At 45.1% G+C, this 19,217-nt stretch overlaps 2 protein-coding genes across 2 annotated transcripts; one reads left to right on the forward strand and one right to left on the reverse strand.

The window, feature by feature from the left end:
* Positions 1-633: 633 nt before the first annotated feature.
* On the forward strand, positions 634-4,235 carry gprc5ba (G protein-coupled receptor, class C, group 5, member Ba). The gene is made up of 3 exons (XM_068750185.1): positions 634-2,245; positions 2,486-2,607; positions 3,587-4,235. The coding sequence occupies exons 1-3, from the start codon at positions 1,216-1,218 to the stop codon at positions 3,629-3,631; spliced, it is 1,197 nt and encodes a 398-aa protein (XP_068606286.1). The 5' UTR covers positions 634-1,215; the 3' UTR covers positions 3,632-4,235.
* Positions 4,236-8,340: 4,105 nt separating this feature from the next.
* iqck (IQ motif containing K) lies at positions 8,341-18,222 on the reverse strand. Its single transcript, XM_068749822.1, is given in 9 exon segments — positions 8,341-8,783; positions 8,785-8,816; positions 10,989-11,100; positions 16,292-16,376; positions 16,838-16,915; positions 17,013-17,065; positions 17,536-17,633; positions 17,734-17,856; positions 18,171-18,222. Coding segments are annotated over 9 exon segments (864 nt in total). The 3' UTR covers positions 8,341-8,552.
* Positions 18,223-19,217: the final 995 nt, after the last annotated feature.

A 19,217-nucleotide genomic window follows, 5' to 3' on the forward strand; every position in this document is an offset into this window, starting at 1 on the left:
AAAAAAAATAAAAACATCTAGAGAAGTGATGTGCTGGAACGAGGAGAGCGCTTGAGTAAATGCAGAAAAGTTTTTATCTGTCTCTTTGTCACTGTCTACCCATTTAATCACTACTCGGTTGTGTATTTCTCCTTCACTTACTGGCATGAAGAGAAAATGAAGCTCGGAATATCCAGTGTCCTTTAGATGGTATGTAAATAATGCAGTCCAGACTATTTGAAGACGCCATAATGTCCAAACTTCAGCGGGCCTGAAGGTGTCTGAACTAAACAAAGTTGATTTCAAAGTCTATCTTCAAGCATCGAGAGGCTCCTAGAAGTGTGTGTGGTGTGTGTGTGTGTGTGTGTGTGTTCGTTGTGAGAGCAGATTGTTTGACACACCAAGCTATGACCTGACTTGGAAAGAATTTCTGAAAGCCTAGCGATGTAACGGAGCGACATTTGATGGCAACCTGGCAAAAACCGAGCCGCTCATAAAGCTGCAGAGCCGATCATTCAGTGGGGACATAAATAAAACCTCAGCCGATGTGTGTGGGAGCTGGGATAAATAAAGGAAAAGGTAGACTGAGATATTTCAAACTCTGCATTAGTGCTGCTGGGTTTTTTCTTTTTTTTTCTTTCTCTATGTCCTTGTGCTTGGAGAGATGTTGTTTGTGTTATGTATTGTCTCATGCCTTGCTCGATGCCCTTAGATGCCTGATAGCGAGCAGAAGCGCTTGTACAAACACAGATTTCCTTCTCCGTATTTCTGTTTTTGTCATAAAAAAAATATGCGTGATGTCACAGCTTTTTCCTATCAGTGCTTCAGGATGCCTGTTCTTTTTTTTATTGCATGACTGGACAAATACATACAAATACACCTCAAATGCTCTGAATGAACTGCAGGCAGCTCATCTGGGCTATTCTGGATTTGGGGATGCTTTTCATCATGTTTTGTTTGCGGTTGTTTGCCACAAACGAACCCTTGAAGCCTCCGAAAATGGTACGCGTTTGTGTATTTGGTCCGGCCTCAGTCATAGACCCGTCATGATCTAATGTCCTTTGTTTCCAGGAGCTGTCAGTACCATCAGAAGCAGAAGACAACTGAGCGACTGACTGATCAGGTCAACTCTGTTGCTTCTGAAACATTTACAACCAGGATGACTCACGGTCTCTTGTCTTCCTCTGCTCTCCTGTCTTTCTACATTTTCCTTCTCTGTCTTCTGGTTTCTCAGAGATGCCGTTCCTCCCAGTCCTCCTCCTGCTGCTGCTGACTGTCCCCCACCACGCCACCAGTCAAGACTCCGATGACCCCGAGGCTCTCCCGAGAGGCTGCGGTTGGGGCTTTGGCCGTCCCTACACACTCCTCTGTGACCTGGACTCCGTATGGGGCGTGGCCGTTGAGTCGGTCGCCGCCGCCGGCGTGCTGACTGCCGTCTTGCTAGCCCTAGTCCTGCTGTGCGGTTTACGCCACGTCAGTGAGGCTGAGAAGCGGAGTGGCGTGGGACCCGTCCTCCTGCTGCTTCTCGGCGTCCTGGGCCTGTTTAGCCTGAGCTTTTCTTACCTGATTGAGCAGGATGAGTCTTTATGCTTGGTCCGCAGAGCCCTGTGGGGCCTCCTCTTTGCAATCTGCTTCTCCTGCTTGCTGGTGCAGGGCGTCCGCCTTCGCCGGCTCGGCCGCGAGCGCCGGAGCCCCGGCGGCTGCACCCTCACAGGCCTTGCGCTCGGCATGAGTGCTGTTCAGGGCATCATCGCCGCCGAGTGGCTGCTCCTGACCGTGCTGAGGGAGGGGCGGGCTGCCTGTCAGTACCTGCCGCTGGACTTCTCGCTGGCGTGCAGCTATGTGCTCGCTATCCTAGTGGCTGCACTGACCGCCAGCTGCCTGGCCCTGTGCGGGAAGACACGCCAGTGGCGCTCCAATGCCGTCTGGCTGCTGGTGACCTGCCTGCTGTCGCTGCTGCTGTGGGTGGCCTGGGTGGGATTTTATCTGTACGGGAACGAATGGCTGGGGAGGTCCCCGGACTGGAATGACCCGGCACTGGCCATCGCTTTAGTGGCTCAGGGCTGGCTCCTGCTGATCTTCCACGCCATTCCTGAAGCCCACACCTACCTGAGACCCCCACCACAGCCCACCGCTCCAGACTACTTTGACACATCCCAGAACTCGACACGCATGCGGGAGACCAGCTTCGACGAAGACATCCCGCTCTCTCACAGGCAGTTTGTGGAGAACCAAGGCTACGGTTACAGCGACGAGAACGCTGCAGGTACGGCACAATTTCATCTTTCACAGCACACAGAAATAATATGTGCTGACAGCCTGTTGGGTGGCAAGTAGGCCAAAGTGAGTAATAGAATGAGATGGCAGATCCGCTTTGTGTGACCAGAAATAGGCACGGGAGGAAACTCTGCATAATTACAAAGCGAGAGTTTCTCCTTCAAGTGACACGCCGATGACTCACAGAGCGTAATCTTCATCCAGCACTTTGTCCATCTCATGCCACCAGGCCTGAGGAGCGGCAGCAGCGCCGGGCAACACAACAGCAACACTGGCGCCAGACCCAGCGCTCCTTTCCGCAGCAACGTCTACCAGCCGACCGAGATGACCATGATCCTGAACGGGGGAGCGGTGAGTACATCCGCCCAGTCACAGGTACACAGCGCCCGCTGACACGCCGCTCCCGCTCGTCCGCACCGACTGCATGCACATTGGTGCGTTCCCGACCATACGCCATTGCACAAGAATGAGGCAGAAGCGTGAGTGCGTGTGCATTTATTACATTGCAGGTACAGCGATGACGTGCCTTTGGGCACATGCATGGACAGTTTGTCCCTCATGGGACATTGACTCATGTGTGGGTGAGTGTCAGAGAGCTTCCATATGCTCCTGTGTGTGTAAATAAATCTGTCCACAGGGTGACGTGACTTTCTGCTGAGCTGTCGTTGTGCAGGATTAATGGCTCACACAGGCGCCTGTACACAACAAACCTCACACCCCTAAAGAGGTTAAGATGCTCTTCCAGACTCTGCAGATGGGTTCACGGCCGTTCGACTTCACGGCCGCACTCATCTGTTGTTTCTTTGTCTGCTTACGAGGTGTTTTTAACGACATGCCGGAAAGCGAGGGAGACAGTTTCTGCGGTCGCACCCACGATGTCTATCTTTCTACATTTACAGAATGAGGAAACAGCATGATGTACTTAAGGTTATGTAACATGGGAAGATTTACGACCAAGTCGGCTTCAGACAAAACCCTCAGAACCAATTGTGGTCGTAAGTCGACGACCCCCCTGAATACATATTCTGGCAGGTCCTTCCATCCATGCTCTTCATTCATTTTATTCTTATTTGTGTACGTTTCCAGAGGGCTCTTGAAACGAAAGATGTCTATGGATAACACAAAGCAGGAAAAGTGAAATGAAAAATATAAAAAAATATCTCTGCACAAACTTGGCGGTTTTTATATTAAAGTCAAAGACAAGGACTTATTCACGGAGTTCTTTTACATAAGCACGAGTAAAAAAGTATGAATGTTGCCAATGCATCTGCTGCTGCATTGAATGCATGTGTGATTATGGGATGCTCATTTACAACCCGTCTTTCCACAGGTGCCTTCCGCCCCCCCGACCTACACGGGGAGGCAGCTGTGGTGAGCGCGAGAGGTTCGGAATGAAGATGGAAAATGAAGAGAAGAGGAGGAGGAGGAGGGAGGAGAGAGAGGGTGAGGAGAGAGGAGGTCCAGGAATGGGGCGCTTTGGAATCGAAACGTGGATGCCACCTGGGCCTTTTCGCTCTGCACAGACTTAAACACCGACTGGGTGCCAATCAACCATAGTGTAAGTGTGAGTGAGTGCGTGAGTGAGTGAGTGAGGGTGGGGCATGGAGGACAGAGCTAAAGCTCTTCTAGCACACAAATCCCTACAGAAGAGATAAAAAGAGAGGACCAGACAGCAGAACACAAGAGCAGAGCGGCCTCTGATCTGAAAGCACCAATACGCCCCATTCTTCCTTCGAGCTTGATTTACGCCCGACAGCACTGCAAGCGTCCTCAAAAAACTGTGGCATGTACATTGTCCTCTGTCCCGGTGCTCTCTGGCGGAGAAACATTTGGCTCTGTCCTCCATCCAGCCGCGGTGCAGGTGAAAGATAGAGCACAGGGAACGAGATCCGCCTCTCTCTGGCTCTGTGGGCACGGTATACACGAGGGAATGAAGCGCGAGTGTATTCCCTACAACTCAACTCCACCACGCCAATAAACTAGCCCCTCTCCAGACTGTTACCCCTCAGCCTCTCCATTGAATGAGTGTCCCTCGTCCCTCTCCATCCTTTTCCTGGCACTATCTGTGAATATAATATGAGCATCCTTCCACCTGCGTGGACACGTGGACTCAAAATGTGAAGCAAACTGTGAAGACCGAGCCAAGGTCGGAAAAAGACATTCCTGGTCACCATGCACACAAGAAACAGAGCCCACACACACACACACACACTCTCCCTGGAACACGTGAACTCCGATTGGATGAGCGGGGCGTCATTCATCAGCGGGTATGCATCTAGGTCAGACTGCTGTGCGCTGCTTTCCCACGACTCTGGTGGCCACTGGCGGTTTCAAACCGCCAGGGGAAACTGTCACTTTACATCAGCAGGAAGCGGAGCGACAAAACGAGGCGGCCTGATGCTCTCCGTTCATCTGTCCGTGTTCATATGTGTGTGTGTGGGGGGGGGGGGGGGCAATGAAATGAAAGATCGAGTTGTTATCATGAGCTAAAAAAATCATAATCCTCCATGCGAGTTCGTGTGAGCAGAACTAAAGCAGAGGAACAGCAGCGATGCAGATGCAGTAGAAAAAGGCGTGAGTGACGATGGAGGTGCGCGTGAGAAGATATCCAAACCGAGAGCCTTAGAAAGATGAGATTTACAGTGAACAGGTAGAAGGAGGGAGATGAAATGGAGAACCGGGGAGGGGGGAGACAGCAAGAGGAGGTATGAGGTGAAATCCCTTCCCTTTAGTCTGTTTGATCCGTGTGAGAAAATAGTGCCCTGATCCGTGTGTGTTTGTGTGTGATGTCTTCTTCATTTGGTGACGCGCGCCCCCCCCCCCCCATCCTCTTCGCCCTCCCCCTGCCTCTCTGTGGTCGTCCATAGCTCAAGTCCCAGTGCCAAGCCGGACTCTCGTGTCCCCGGAGTCTCCATTTCATGCCCCTTTCCCTTCATGGTGATACCGGCGCTGTACATAGTCGTGCTGTAAAGCTTTGCTTGCTTGTTCAATTCGTTGGCTGACATTAGACACCAGCGTCAAACGCCTGATTACTTAATTTCTTTTTTTTTTAATCTGGAGATTTTTTTTAATGACTTGCTTTATGTTCATACATTATGCTTTTATTTTTCAATCGCTGGTGTCTTTAATTTTTTTTAAAACCAGTATTATGGAAACTGTATTGCCAACACTAGATATACTTTTATTTTTATGTTTGTCTGTTGTTGTTGTTTTATTTTGCTTGATTAATATAAGGAACTCATATGAGCTGATATTTTTTTCGGGGTTTTGCACCAGTCCTTGTGCAGTATTCTCACTCACGATGGTGGTCCACTCTGTGCTGTCTATGCTGTAACAGTTGTTGGGGATACAAACATAAGTTTTTTTTTTTTTTTTAATGAAGGTCAAATTGCAATGGCTGTGAATAACTTTTGGCACTTCAAGCAGTAAGCAACTTTTAATCTGTGACACTCTAGGAATACAGAACAAGGAGCAAAATGATCAGAAAATAATCCCTGGAAGAAAATAATACTAATCTGTCCAAGGACAGAATCAGGGTCAACCCTTAACTGCTGCTGTATGTTTATGTCGTACCCACTGGCTATTCTAAAACTGGACTGGTACCAGCAGACCAGCTCTGAGTCCAGAAGAGTGTCCTGCCATGTCAGGCCATCAGAAACCGGTTCCAGATCCGTGCATCATAAGCTCTTAAGAAAAGCTGTCAGCAGTAATAAGACAAAGCTCCATGAGTCCCAGACTCACAGGGGGGGGGGGGGGGTCAGTTCTTGTAATGAATGGAAAAAAAACAAACATGTGACTTTGTAGATTTTGCACTCGTCAACTACCTATCTGTGCATGCTTATCACCATTTCTACATGTAAGAACCTTTCTCAGACATACTTTTGAATACTTACGTAAGGGTCATGTGACAGCAATCATACTTTCAGTGTAACTCAGATGACACATTTAATGTCTGTGCTTTCTTATACATAAAAAGGGAGCTGGCTCTGGAAAAGCAAAGAGAGTAACACGGGGATATGGGGGGGCGGGAGGGGGGGGGGGGGTCCAAAATAGTATGATTCCTCAAAAGAAGGAATAGAATGCCATCATGACTGGACCTAATAATAACTTCCTCTGTTAGTTGGAAGCTGGGGGGGGGGGGGGGGGGGGGGGAGATTCTGACTGATATCGTCTCTGTGTTGAAAATCAAATAAACTGTGGTGAAATTTGCACAAAACTTCTATATGTTACGTTTGTCCTCCCGGGGCAGCCCGCCGGACACCCACCCTGGGTTGGAGGCCCTCACCTGTCCTCTACTGATCAGTCTTGCCATCAGACTGTTCCAGCAGGGTGGCTGACGGGGGGGCGGTTTTGGTTTTCACAGCTGTGACTGTTCAGTGACGCAGCATGCCTGTATAGAACCCGATTCCCCTAAAAAAAAACAGTTCACTCTATCGCTTCTGTAACAGAATCAGGAAAAAAGTTCAATAAAAGGTGTCACCTTTGTAGTTAACTTTAAATTGGATTTGGAGTGTGTTGTTTTTTTTTATTTTTCTAATGTTGATATCAATATTTAAATGTATCTTATGTTATTTTATAACTAAACTGATGCTCTATATTAAGATACTCAGAAACATTGAAGATCTGAGAAAAACATTTTTGTTTTGAAACAAAACAAAAAAGATCTTGAAACAAAATGAATTTCAGAATACTTAAAATAATAGTTTTACATTTTTGGAAATACGCTTTCTCCTTTAGCTTTTTAAGAAGCATTTGATGAAGCCACTCAAATGTCCAATGAGCTGCTTGGCGGAGGTCTGCGCTTTCTGAGTGCTTTTCTAGTTGTACTTTAAGTCTTAAACTGATCAGTTTCATTTAGCCTATGGATATTAGAATTATAGTAACATTCTCATCTAACTCTCACTACGAAAAAGTCACATGTCTGAATAACTGCACGAAATGACAATGTGAATGCGAAATAGGTCTCTGTTCTGCCACAGTGTTTTCTTTGTTCCAGTCTCTCAGCTGACAAAACATTATTTTCAGTTGCAACAAATGTTCAGAAGTCCTTGAACACAACCTCTTCACCACCAAACGGCATGCAGACACATTCACCAAATGGCTAGTGAGCACGGTGGGGGCATTAAACCTAGACTTCCTCAGTAGTCTTGGTTGAAACCAAAAACAGAGCCCCCCCCCAAAAAAAGCAAATGATCGCAAAAAAGGTGACGATACAGCCGACAATATTGTGTTTCACACTTTTGTCCACTGATCCCGAGAAGGCTCCTGTCATTAGATCAGTCACACAAACGACTCCAGCATTTCAACTGGGTTTTATGTTTAGACCTACCTTAGCTCATATTGCTACTTTGATACTTAACTTAAAATCAGCATCAAATAGAAATCCATTCTAGGAGTTTCTGCACAAACTTGTGTTCCACACGTCCACCTTTACTCTAGAACGCCAGCAGAGCAGCAGTTGCTCTTGGTCTTTACTATGACAGCTTGGCGCCCCCCCCCCCCCTGCCGCTGTGTGATCCAGTTTCAGGCGCTTGTCAGGCTCCGAGGAGCTGGCTGCAGTATCGAATGTCACCGGGATGAAATGTTCCGTTCTATCACCTCACACAGTGGCAGCTGTCTCTCCGGCATCCACATACCTGCAGTGGGGAGATACGTGACCCCCATCATGCCCCAAAGCGAGGCGGTGGGCTTCATCGACCGGGCTGGTCGGGACAAGAACGCCGTCAGAGACGCTGAATGGGAGCGTTAAAGTGTCCTCTCTGCTCTGCAGGGCTGAAGGAGTGACAGATGCAAAGGCAGCCTTAAGGTGGCCTTTTGAACTTTACATGTTTTTATACATTAAACTTTCTTTGTCGGATGTTTCACGTTTGACTTGATGTTTCTTTGCTACAAAAGACTGAACGTAATCCTGAGGATTAGTATTAATACTACACTGTGCAGAAAAGTACAATTATTCTAAAACCTGCAGATCGTCAATACTCATAACAGAACTCAGCATGCAGAAGGCAAAAAGGAAATGACGCTATCCTGCAGTGCCATACTTTATCAATGTTAGGTACGAGTATTGTTCTTTTGATCATTTATTTTATGTCTTCATGAGTGGATGTTTTTTGTTAAGCCAAGTCTCAAACCACATCACCTTATTGTCTGGCGGAATTGTTCATTTATTAGTCGACACAGGCTGTATTTATCCAAACTGCTGTACAGAAGGTAAGATTTCACACGACAAGGTTATTATTACCGGTACATGGAAAATAATAATTCCTTTCTGCAGCTCTGTCAACCAATTGCTCAATTTAGCTTCTTTTTTTATGATTATTATTCTGTTTCCCTGACAGGGTATTTTCCTTTCTGATAAACAGGATAGAAATGGCTGCTCTTGTTCCTGTCTCTGATGTGGACAGATACTGCATGCATGGAAAAGGGAAAAGGAAATGGCAAGGCAGGGAAATATGTTTTGGACGTCTTCCAGCCAGAGGTGCTGAGTGGACAACAACTTGGATGAACACGCCGTTGTCACGCTGGGGGGCTTCCTGGAAGGTCCGTCATGGCAGAGCCCACTGGAGACAAACGAGAACAGCATCAGCTCCTTCATTCAAGTTTGAGGCAGGGCAGATTTCTTTTCTAAATGTGGTTTTGAAAAGAGAAGTTTCTTATTTGTTTTGTTCTTAGAGGTCACATCTGAAGAAATGAAGCTCCTTTACGGCAAATTATTATCTCAACAAATAAATTTCACTGTTTACAATATAGCGTTTTTATATGTGATGACGCACCAATCACACCAATTTGAGTTTGTATCTTGATCCGAGTATTCAGAAGTTTTTTTCCGTGATAATATTGTTTTCCTCAGCTGGATTAATAATTAGAACAGAACTGAAACTCGTTGCTGAAGCGTCAGGCAGTCGTGTGATTCATGAGCTGTGGGGGGGAGCTACACCTGTCGAGTGAGCCGTGACCTTCTGTCCCTGACGTGTCATGTGTCTCCCGCGTGCTCCTTTCGACTCTGTGTTACTCTCAAGGTCAGCCTGAATCTGATGTCAGACCGCCAAACGTGAAACGGAAGAACACGCATCGGGTGTCGGTCTCTTTGGGTCAAATGTGATGAGTGCAGCTGTTGGATCGACTTAAACAGCAGGGAGGTGCGGGGGGGTCCCTAAATAGTTTCACTCTCCTATTCACCCTCTCACAACCTGCGTGCTGAACATGGCTCATCTATCTGTCAGCAGTTCTTGTTTCATTACATCCGAAACAGCAGCAAGCTGCAGCGTCAGCATCGCTTCGGCCTCCCACTGCTGGTCCTCGTCCATCCATCATTTACTGACCTCATTCAGAAAAAGCCTTCTATTCCGAACAGTCACCTTCTTGCATACACACACAGAACCCCCCCCCCCCCCCCCCCTTAAAAAGACAGGTCAGCAGTAGTGGTACAGTGGCAGTGGCTGCAGCCCGGTGCGACTGTGGGAGAATGTTCGCCGGCCCGTCGCAGCTGCAGCCTTTGTTGTAAGGAATGTGTCGGCATGGAGGAAAAAAAAAAAAAAACGTGTTTGTGACGGCGTCTTTGTTTGTGAGCCGCACAAACAGAGATGCTACATCACCTAGCCTCAGAGTGGAATTTGAAGCGCGCACACGCATCATCACCTTTTTGTTTGTGCATTCCCTGAAAGCGGCCTGTTAGTGAATAATGAATTTTTGGATGGATGGATCACGTGACTGATGAAACTCATGACTCAGCAGCTCCACTTGGTTTTAGGGCATCTTGTAGCTGTTGTTGTTTTCTGAAACACAACTGTGTAAATTACCTGCCTTCTGTCAAATGAAAGGTGAGATTCAGTCACTTTTGTGTTTACAGCTTGTTTTGTTTTCTCAGAATGTTGCTTGTCGACCGACCAATGCAAACCATGTAAAACAATGACAACAAAATGAATGACTTCAGCTGTAGTCTCTGATATTGGGTGGAGTTTTCTCAATGCCTATTACACGGTACAACGTATCTGTGTATGTGTGTGTCGGTGTGTGCGTGTGTGTTTCTATTTCCAAAGGCAAAGTTGTGTTCGTTACTCTCACTGAGCCCTACTGCTAGTCACACTCGACGTGGGCCTGCATTCTCAGCTGCTCTGTCCTTCATGTGCTTAATGTACACACACACACACACACACACACACACACACACACACACACACAGCTAAGCTAAGGGACACATTTATCGTTTCATACATCTCCCTCTGTCATCGCTATACCTCCTCCTCATGTCTCCATCCTCTGCTCCATCCCTTCCTGACAGAAACACAGTCCTGCCCCACGGACATCGTCTTCCACTCCTTCACGTTCAATCATCTCTCTCTATCTCTCTCTCTCTCTTTCTCTTCATCCCCCCTGTCTCTCTCATTTTCACTGTTCTGTTCTCATCGCTCTGCTTTTGCTTTAAAGCCTTGTTGGCATGAGTGCTGCTTCTCTATCATTTATACGTGTGCCATTGTGTGTCTGAGACTACGCAGTGCATCTTTTGCTACATACGTGCACGTGTACTCGTGTACAGTGTTGTACGGTTTGACCTTTGTTTGTCTGAATGTAATTGTGTGTTCATCCTATCTCTCAACAACCACAGGAGAAAATTCAAGATTGATGGTATCGTGTTGTCAGTGAGCCTGAAACTTGCCATTCAGTGATGCCATGGGAGTGTGTGTGTGTGTGTGTGTGTGTGTGTGTGTGTGTGTGCGTGTGTGAGTTCTCACCTCTGCTCTCTTGTCGAGCCCAGAAATGCTCAACGGTTTTTGCAATGTCACGCTTTTCCCTCAGCTCTTTCTGCCACTGGCGCAGCTCCTGGACGTCTGGACGCGCTCTGATCTACGACACACCCGAAAAGCATCGACAGTTTTAATATTTCATGATGTCGTTTTTTTATGCTCTTTGTCTCCCAGATTTTACGTGGTCTTATTTTCCCGTGTACCCCGCCCCTCGCCTGTAGCCATCTGAGATGGACTGCAGCATAACCTGCCACCCGTGACTTCGGACAGACTCGCCATCATCGCCTCTTCAAAAAGATAAATGAATAAATGAAAGATTTGCCCTCATAAGGCTCCTGACAACTGTGTTTAGAACGTTGTTTTTGCACCTCAAACGAGTCGGATTAAAGCATGCCTGTCTCACTGTGTGTTAAGGAAAGGTTTAGCTCACCCACAGAGGAATGTTAGGACTGTGTCAGTGCATCTGTGCACACAGAAGGTAAATGAATGGGTGACATTCTGTTCAGCTGTTTCCTGAGAAACAGCTGAACAAACTCGGTTGTTTTCACATGAATAGAAAGTGTCCCTGAAGAGCTCCATCTCCCTCCTCCTTCTACAACTCCTCTCCTTCAGTGCCCGGTCTCTCTCTCTCTCTCTCTCTCTCTCTCTCACTCTCCTCTTCTTCACAGCAACACGTCAGTCTCTCCTCATTCTCCAGCACATTGATCTTTTATCCTTTTCCATCCGTCTCCCTCCTCTCTATTTTCTCCCACCTTTCCTCTCTTAAATCTCATTTTCCTCTCTCCTCCTCCTCCTCTTCCTCCTCCTCCTCTCTTCAGCCCCTGCTGCTTGAGTGTGACAGTAATGTTGCTGTTAGCAGCGGCTATAAAAGTGGCCTCGTTATATAAGCCTGGCAACGGGTTGAGGGATGGACAAAACTCGCAGGCTCCACGAGTTAATTTACCGTGTGTCACCGTGTCACAGCTTCCTCTCTGCTGATTGGAGCAAACCATACAATTGCAAATGAAGGGGGGGGGGGGGGGTTGTTTGTTGTGTTTGCTCACCATAGCTTGTCTATTTGTGTCTGTGTGGTCAGTTCTAGTCTGGGTCACTTTCCATTGCTGTCCTGCAGCAGCGTGTGTCGCTCCACTTCCTCTCCCGCTGCTGCCAACTATACCACTAAGTGACGTTTTTGTACTCAATGGCCATTGGACCCCCGAGGCAACGTTTGCATGCGTCAAAAACAAAGGGATAAATCCAAGGCTCCGTTGTTGGAAAGCTGGTGTGTGTGATGGCAGCACACACACCAGCTGATTAGAAGGGCAGCGGTATTGTTGTGTATCTCTGCATGCTGTATCTCTCTCTTCGTCTTCATCATCATCATCATCATCATCATGAATTCGTCATTAACAAGAAAAGCACTCAGAGAGCACAGAACTCCACCGAGCAGCTCGTTCCCCTCCTAACTGGATTTACACCGTCCACACGGTGATCTGGATCATCCTCAGAAGGTTCTAAATGGTTCTTGGTGTCTTTATACTCCAACCATGAAAAGTAGAGGTGAATCAGAGTTGATGTGTATTTATAACTGATTTTTTAGTTTTTAATGTTAAAATGTCATATTTTTTCCTAACGTCATTCTGGATCTGATCCGGATTAAATTCGGTGGTGAATATGAGTCTGTACCCCGTGTTGAGTGACAACATGAACATGGGATTACACAAATTATGAAAAGGAAATTGCAAGGTGCAAGCATTTGTGCAAAGCTACAAACGAACACACACACACACTGAAAATGGAACCACTAGCACACAAACTGTGCACACCGTGCCCTCTGTCTCACACACACTGTAATCCCACTGCGCAGCCTTTCAAGTTACCTTCCTCTTTGTGCAAAGCTGCCTGTGAGACTGAGCTGCTCTCTTATTCTCACCCTCTGCAGCAGCACAATGGCCTCTGTTTGGAGTCTCCAGCCTCTCTGACAGGCTGCACAAAGACAACCTGCTCCGTCTGCACCTCACACTCCATCCACTCGCCAGGCCTTCATCTTTCTGTCGCTGATGCTGCTATTTAGGCTTAAACAGAGCAACCCGTGATCTCGTTTGTACTTCTATATAGGTTTAGGCACAGGGATACCTAAGATCGCTTAAAGGTAACAGATAGAATACATATGCGGGAAGGAAAGTCCCTGCAGCCTCTGCAGAGGGAGATGGGAGGATAAAGCAGGGTCACAGGTTACTGGATGTCCCTCCTGAGTGTCTCTGATATAGTTTCTGCAGGAGTGCCCCTGCATGCACTCCTGTCATTTATTCAGCACTGGCCCTCAATTCAAGTTATTCATCTTTCGCTGCCCTTGGATCATTCAGCTGGAATCACAGACCCAGTTCTGCTGTTGACTATATAGATCTCTGTGCATGGATGTGTAGGACTCATTCAAACAGTTCTATTTGCTAATGTCAAGACAAATATTCACAGATTCGGACTTCCGGCAACAATAAGTCATTGGTAATACGTTGTCAAAAATTAAAAACGATGCCTCTTTCCCATCGTAGCCAATGTGCTATCAAAAGTAGCCGTCTTTCAAACTGCAGAAATAACATCGGTGTCTATATGCCGGCTGTGAGACAAGCGCAAAGGGACCGTCTGCAAATTGCAAAACCTCTGCAACAGCGAAGAGAGACACGACACAGATATTCACAAAAATCACTGAGCTGCATTACCTGTAGCAAAACATCCTCAATAAATTTTACAAGTTTATAAAACACAAGACTACATTTTTCAGAATGCAAAAAATAATAATAATATTTAAAGTCATGAAATCAACTTTTTAAAACTAAAGATTGACAATCTGGGAAATGATTTTTTTGTTTGTTTATCAGTAGAGCATAAAAAAAATCCTTGCTTCTAGTCTGTGTGGTAAAAAAATGCTAAAGCAAGCAACTGCTTAGCTTATCTGAGCTTAGTTTTCTCTGTACTCAAACAAAGTGTGAAGTAACAACAATTTGCCGTTCAATTTCTTGACTGGGAGCTGAACTTCATAAGAATCTATGACCCACATAAAGCACAAAGAACCCTTTAAGTTTGTAACAGATTTCCATGAAACTTTTATCAGACATTTGCGTCAGCGATGGGAACAAATGATTCAATTTTATAAAGAATCTGCCATTCAGAATAGGAAACGCGGACTCTTCTCTAACGGCTGGTTTTCCAGTAGAGAAAGTTAAAATTCTGTGTGTATGTTTTCACTTTGAAAGAATCTAAATACAGATGTTATATAAACAATGGTGATGTGATTTGTGGAGAGAAGAGACCCATTGGATGGAATGGTTTTCTGGGTCATAGATGTGTGTGTGTGTGTGTGTACGCTACTGCTTCTCCTCTTCAGTTCTTGCTTTTAATATGTTTTGATGAACCCTATTAATAATAGAGGAACACAACGCCGATCTACAAAAATACCCTCCCTCCCCCTCCAGCCCTGGTGCTCAGTGTGTACACACACACACACACACACACACACAGCCTCTGCAGTCAGCGCTGCGTCAGGCGGGTTATATAACAGTTGAGGTTGTAAGAATGAGGGGCGGAGGAGGGGGATGTGACTGGGGGACACTGGTTTAGGTTGAGCAATCTAATTCCAACCAGGTTACTGATCAAAGGATGAAATCCATATCTCTGATTCTTAGTTCATAAACCAGACCGATCATACTGAGGGTCGACTCAGAATGTGTTTTCAGTGTTTTAGATGGTTCAGTGCTGAGTTAAGCTCATTGTTTGCGCATTTCGATAACAACTCTGTAAACACTGCTGCCTTGAAAAGAGCGTTTTCTCAAAATACATGCGCAAAGGTGGAGAACTATGTTGCAGACGGCGCGTTCAGGTTCTCAGCAGCAGACACACACATTCTACAGTACATTTGTGCTGCATGTTTGTCCTTGTCTTTGCACTGCTGCCCACTGAGCTGTTAAATGCTGTTTTCTCAGGCCGAGGCAACAGCGGTTGTGACAAGCCGCCGCGCCTGACAGGACTTTGCCTCAGTGCCTGTCGACGTTTAATAAGTCATGATCCTAAGAGGCACACAAAAAATCTTTCTGGCCTGATCGGCTTTTTTTTTTAAATCTTCCCACTGTCTTTAACAGCTACAGATGCAAGGTTGAGCGTCTCCTACCCTAAACCGAGGTCACGCGGTGGCCCAGGCTCTCTCCGGATTTGATCTGTTATCCTAAAATGTTTGTTTGTCATCTTCCCAGATACCACAGGCATTCTCCGTCTCTCTCGCTCGCTCTCTCTCTATCTTTCTAAATGCGTCTTTCTTCTTCTAAATCCTTTCGGGTGTTGGGCTGCAGTGCTGTCAGAGGCCCCCCCAAAAGAAGCTCTGAGGCTTCAGCGTTAGAAGCGACAGACACCCGGGTCAATGCCGCCACCCTGTGTGAGAAAAGGTCAATCGAAGTGTTTCTCATTACGGACAAAAAATAGAGGAAATATCTCCCTCTGCTGGTGGTCAACTAGCCAGCATGCACAAATTCGTCCACAAATGCAAAGATACACACACAAAAATATGCTTTCATTACATTTACATAAAGGGGAGCACAGAAGGCCTTTTGTGCAGAAAGACTGACTCATGCTGATAAGAAGGAAAAAGTAAGAGCTCCAGGTGAGACAAGCAAAATAAAACATGACCCCTGCGTACATCAGATCCACACAAGACTCGGGTTGCTTGTGCGCGAGTAAATCAATGCTGTGGCTATTTATGTCGCAGCGCAGAGCACTTCAGAACACAACACCCACACAGGAAGGAATCAAAGCCCCGTACCACTGATGACATAATCAAGCTGCAGAATAAAATTGCAGTCCCTGAGGAAGAGGGTCCTTTTCAGTAAAATGGGATTATACAACAAGATTGCAGTGCAGGAGGACGCCTATTGTTTCTTAACAGACTCACATACCCAGGCAGAATGGCTCACGGTGGGGTGCCAGGGTTCCTCATGTTTCAAACCTCAGAATCTAATTTTTGCCATATTGTACAAATCTTCAAACCCATGATTAAACCCACCTGACTCTGTGCCTAATTAGAGTTGACCAGTTTGAATAGCATAAAAATATATGTCAAATATGTTCAGGATTAAGGAATGTTTAAGTTTTTTGTTTTCCGAGTATTTTAATTTAAAACATCCCTGATTTTCTTATAGTTAATATTTTTGAGTACATATTACGGCTCCTCTTTTTCTCTTCCTGTCTATGGTTCTGGTCCTTTAACACAATTCTTGACAGAAAGCTTCCAAACATTGTTTTGCTTCTAGTCATGTAAATTCTACCTTGTATCCCCTCCAGAAAGCCTGGATGAGCAGAGCAGCCTGGTCCTTGCTCAGCAGCAGAAACAGGGGGAGTGGAGGTCTGGGGCTGAAGAAAGAGGGGGAAAGTGTAACAAAATGCAAAAAATTTAGGACTGCCTCTTTTCTTTTTCTCATGAAAGTTATGCATATTTAAATTATTAGATTCCTTTTTTTTGTTTTAGAATTCAAAAGCCAAAAATGAAGACATTTTTCTGTTCTTAGTCCAAAATAAAATGACTGCACTGAATAAGACCAAATGAAAAAAAGATTTGTCTTTATTTTGCTTCGAGGACACTAGAATAGAATAGAATAGAATAGAATAGCACTTTGTTGTCATTACACACGGTGATGCAATGAAATTCAACAGACGTGATTATTGGCTCTGGTTTTATAGCCATATAACCGCATATATAGCCATATAATCGAATCACTTTTTAGATGCTACTCCTTCCTTTTTTGACTACGAAAAAGAAAAATACTTATTTTCAGTTTTATGTTTTTGGATATGTGGACAGAGGCGACACTCACTGCATGCTGAACCAGTCCTTTACAAATGGGATGTCTTGGAAGTCCACTTGGACTTGTCCTCGTCTGCGTGGGTTGTTGCTGAGAAAGAATGGACATTAAGAGAGGACAAAAAAATGTGTGTGTGTGTGTGTGTGAGAGAGAGAGAGAGAGAGAGATTGTATTAGAAGGCCCTTACTTGTAGAGCCACTCAGTTAAGAAGTCACAGGGGTTAAACGCTGTTAACTTAGTCTGCAACAAGAAAGACAGTATTCAGTGCTCTGCAGAAGGATTATTCAGTACATTTAATCCCATTTATTGACTAAAAGTATTATTTTCATGATGTAAAGATACTTCTGAGAAAATGTAGAGAAATGCTATTTGAAAAATACTCTTGAAGTTTCAACACTTGCTTCTGTCCACGGGGTGAATTTTGGAAAACAGCAGAGATTAAAGTTTGTGGAGTTTCCAGGAGGAGTTCTGGATTCTGTATCACTTTTCTTTATTTATCATTTTTCAACCTAACAAAATAGATGTTTGAAAGTGCAAAGCACTTGAATTTGTTTGTGTATTTGTCAAGTTTTTAGTCATTTTATCCAGTCGGAGAAATAAAAATATACATTCCTCCAATTTCAGGGTTTAAATCAGCCTTGAATCATTTTACAGAATTGGTTGCATGTGGTTTGTTTATTAGTAAGATGATTATAAAAAGACATTCAGACCTCAAAACAGTCATGCTTCTGGGCTTCTTTCAGCAAAGCCTCCACTCCAGGCAACAACGCTGGAAACACATTCTTCTCTAAAAAATGTGTGACAGGACCTGAAGCAAACATGTAAAAAAAAATGCACACGACAAGTATATAAACACATTTAGAACAGATGTTTGTTTACATGTTCACCCTGTAGTCCATTCGTCTTACGTTCAGGCGCTTGCGGAGGTGATCTAGTTGCATCTGCTGAGAGATGCTTCTCACTTAAACTGCGAGGCTTTCCTAACAAAGAACAGCCAGCGAGAGCCGGGTGACAAAAAGGAGGCTGAAATTCTGTCAGAGGATCCCCATCAGCAAACACCTTATGAGATAAGATGATGATGATGAGGCACGACGGGATCTAAATGGAGGGGTTAATGTACTGAATGAGAATCTGACCTTAGATGTGTTCTTAAGTCCATGAACGTCTGAGGAAGGTTGACTGACACCCGCTGAGCTGTCATTTACCCGCACGTCATCGGGGGGACGAGGCTGATCACCTTCAAACTCTAAAAATCCACCGTGGATAATAAAAATAAAAAATAAAAATACCTGTTTTTCCCCCCCCCAAGTTAATTTATATTAAATATTTAAATGTTTCATCTTACCTTCACAAACTTGTTCCCAGAGTGATTTTGTAGCACTGGAGATGTTTGTCATTCTGCTTGGCCTCCAGGTTTCCAGGAAGTCGCTGTTACTAAGGAAGTAGTCAAGCCCATTACTTCCGGTGTAAACACGGAACTGGCGTGCAATAGTAGTAGAGTATGGAGGCGTTAGAAAGAATAGCAGACTATAGAAAGTTCGGACTATAGAAAGTTCGCTCACGTTAACGCGTCAGAATGTATTTTTATTTTATTTTTACTTGTTCTTACGTTTGCGTCACGAAGCGCTATATTTTGCGGCTTCTCTACAGACCAGCTCTGCAAACATGATCTTGTAGAATGTGACGCATAGCCAGCTGTTTATCCAGTAAATTGAATTTAGTCATTTGGGTCAAAACTGAAGTGAATGTTGTAATTCCGTCAAAAAATGAAATCACTGTCGCACGTCTTTAACACTGTTGTATCCATATTCGCCGCTAGGCGGCAATAGATTGTTGCTAGTGTATGTTGTCGTTTATTAGAAAGTTTCATCCTAAAATATAAACAGAAGGCTTTATGAATACTCAAATGTTCTGACTTTAACAAATAAAATATGATCATATATTTGTCTCATGCTGTGGGTTTAATTTACTCAAAAAGGTGCCTGAGAAACAGAGTAACGTGTCTTGCAAGTGCTCTTATAAAACCCCAAAACTCTCCTGGGGCCTCTGGATATTATCGGTTACATCTCATCAGAGAGGAAATGCCGGGGAAAGAGGTTCCTGAAAAGAGAACATGCAGAACAAACAGTTTGTATGAGGCACATTTTACTTGATATTTCCCAGATTTAGTGCCAATGTACTGAAGTTTAAAGTGTCATTTAAACTTTAAAAATGTATTTGGTCTGCATAATTCCATATTCTTCCACATTTCTATCTACATTGGCCGACCTAGACCTTTAATAAATAATTGGGACAGAAAGCCTCCAAATTGTTACGTCTCCCATCCCCCTCCAGAAAGCCTAGATGAGCGGAGCAGCCTGATTCTGCTCAGCAGCACAGCTGGAGGGGGAGG

This window comes from Brachionichthys hirsutus, chromosome 16 (assembly GCF_040956055.1).
Source record: "Brachionichthys hirsutus isolate HB-005 chromosome 16, CSIRO-AGI_Bhir_v1, whole genome shotgun sequence".
Taxonomy (NCBI): Eukaryota; Metazoa; Chordata; class Actinopteri; order Lophiiformes; family Brachionichthyidae; genus Brachionichthys; species Brachionichthys hirsutus.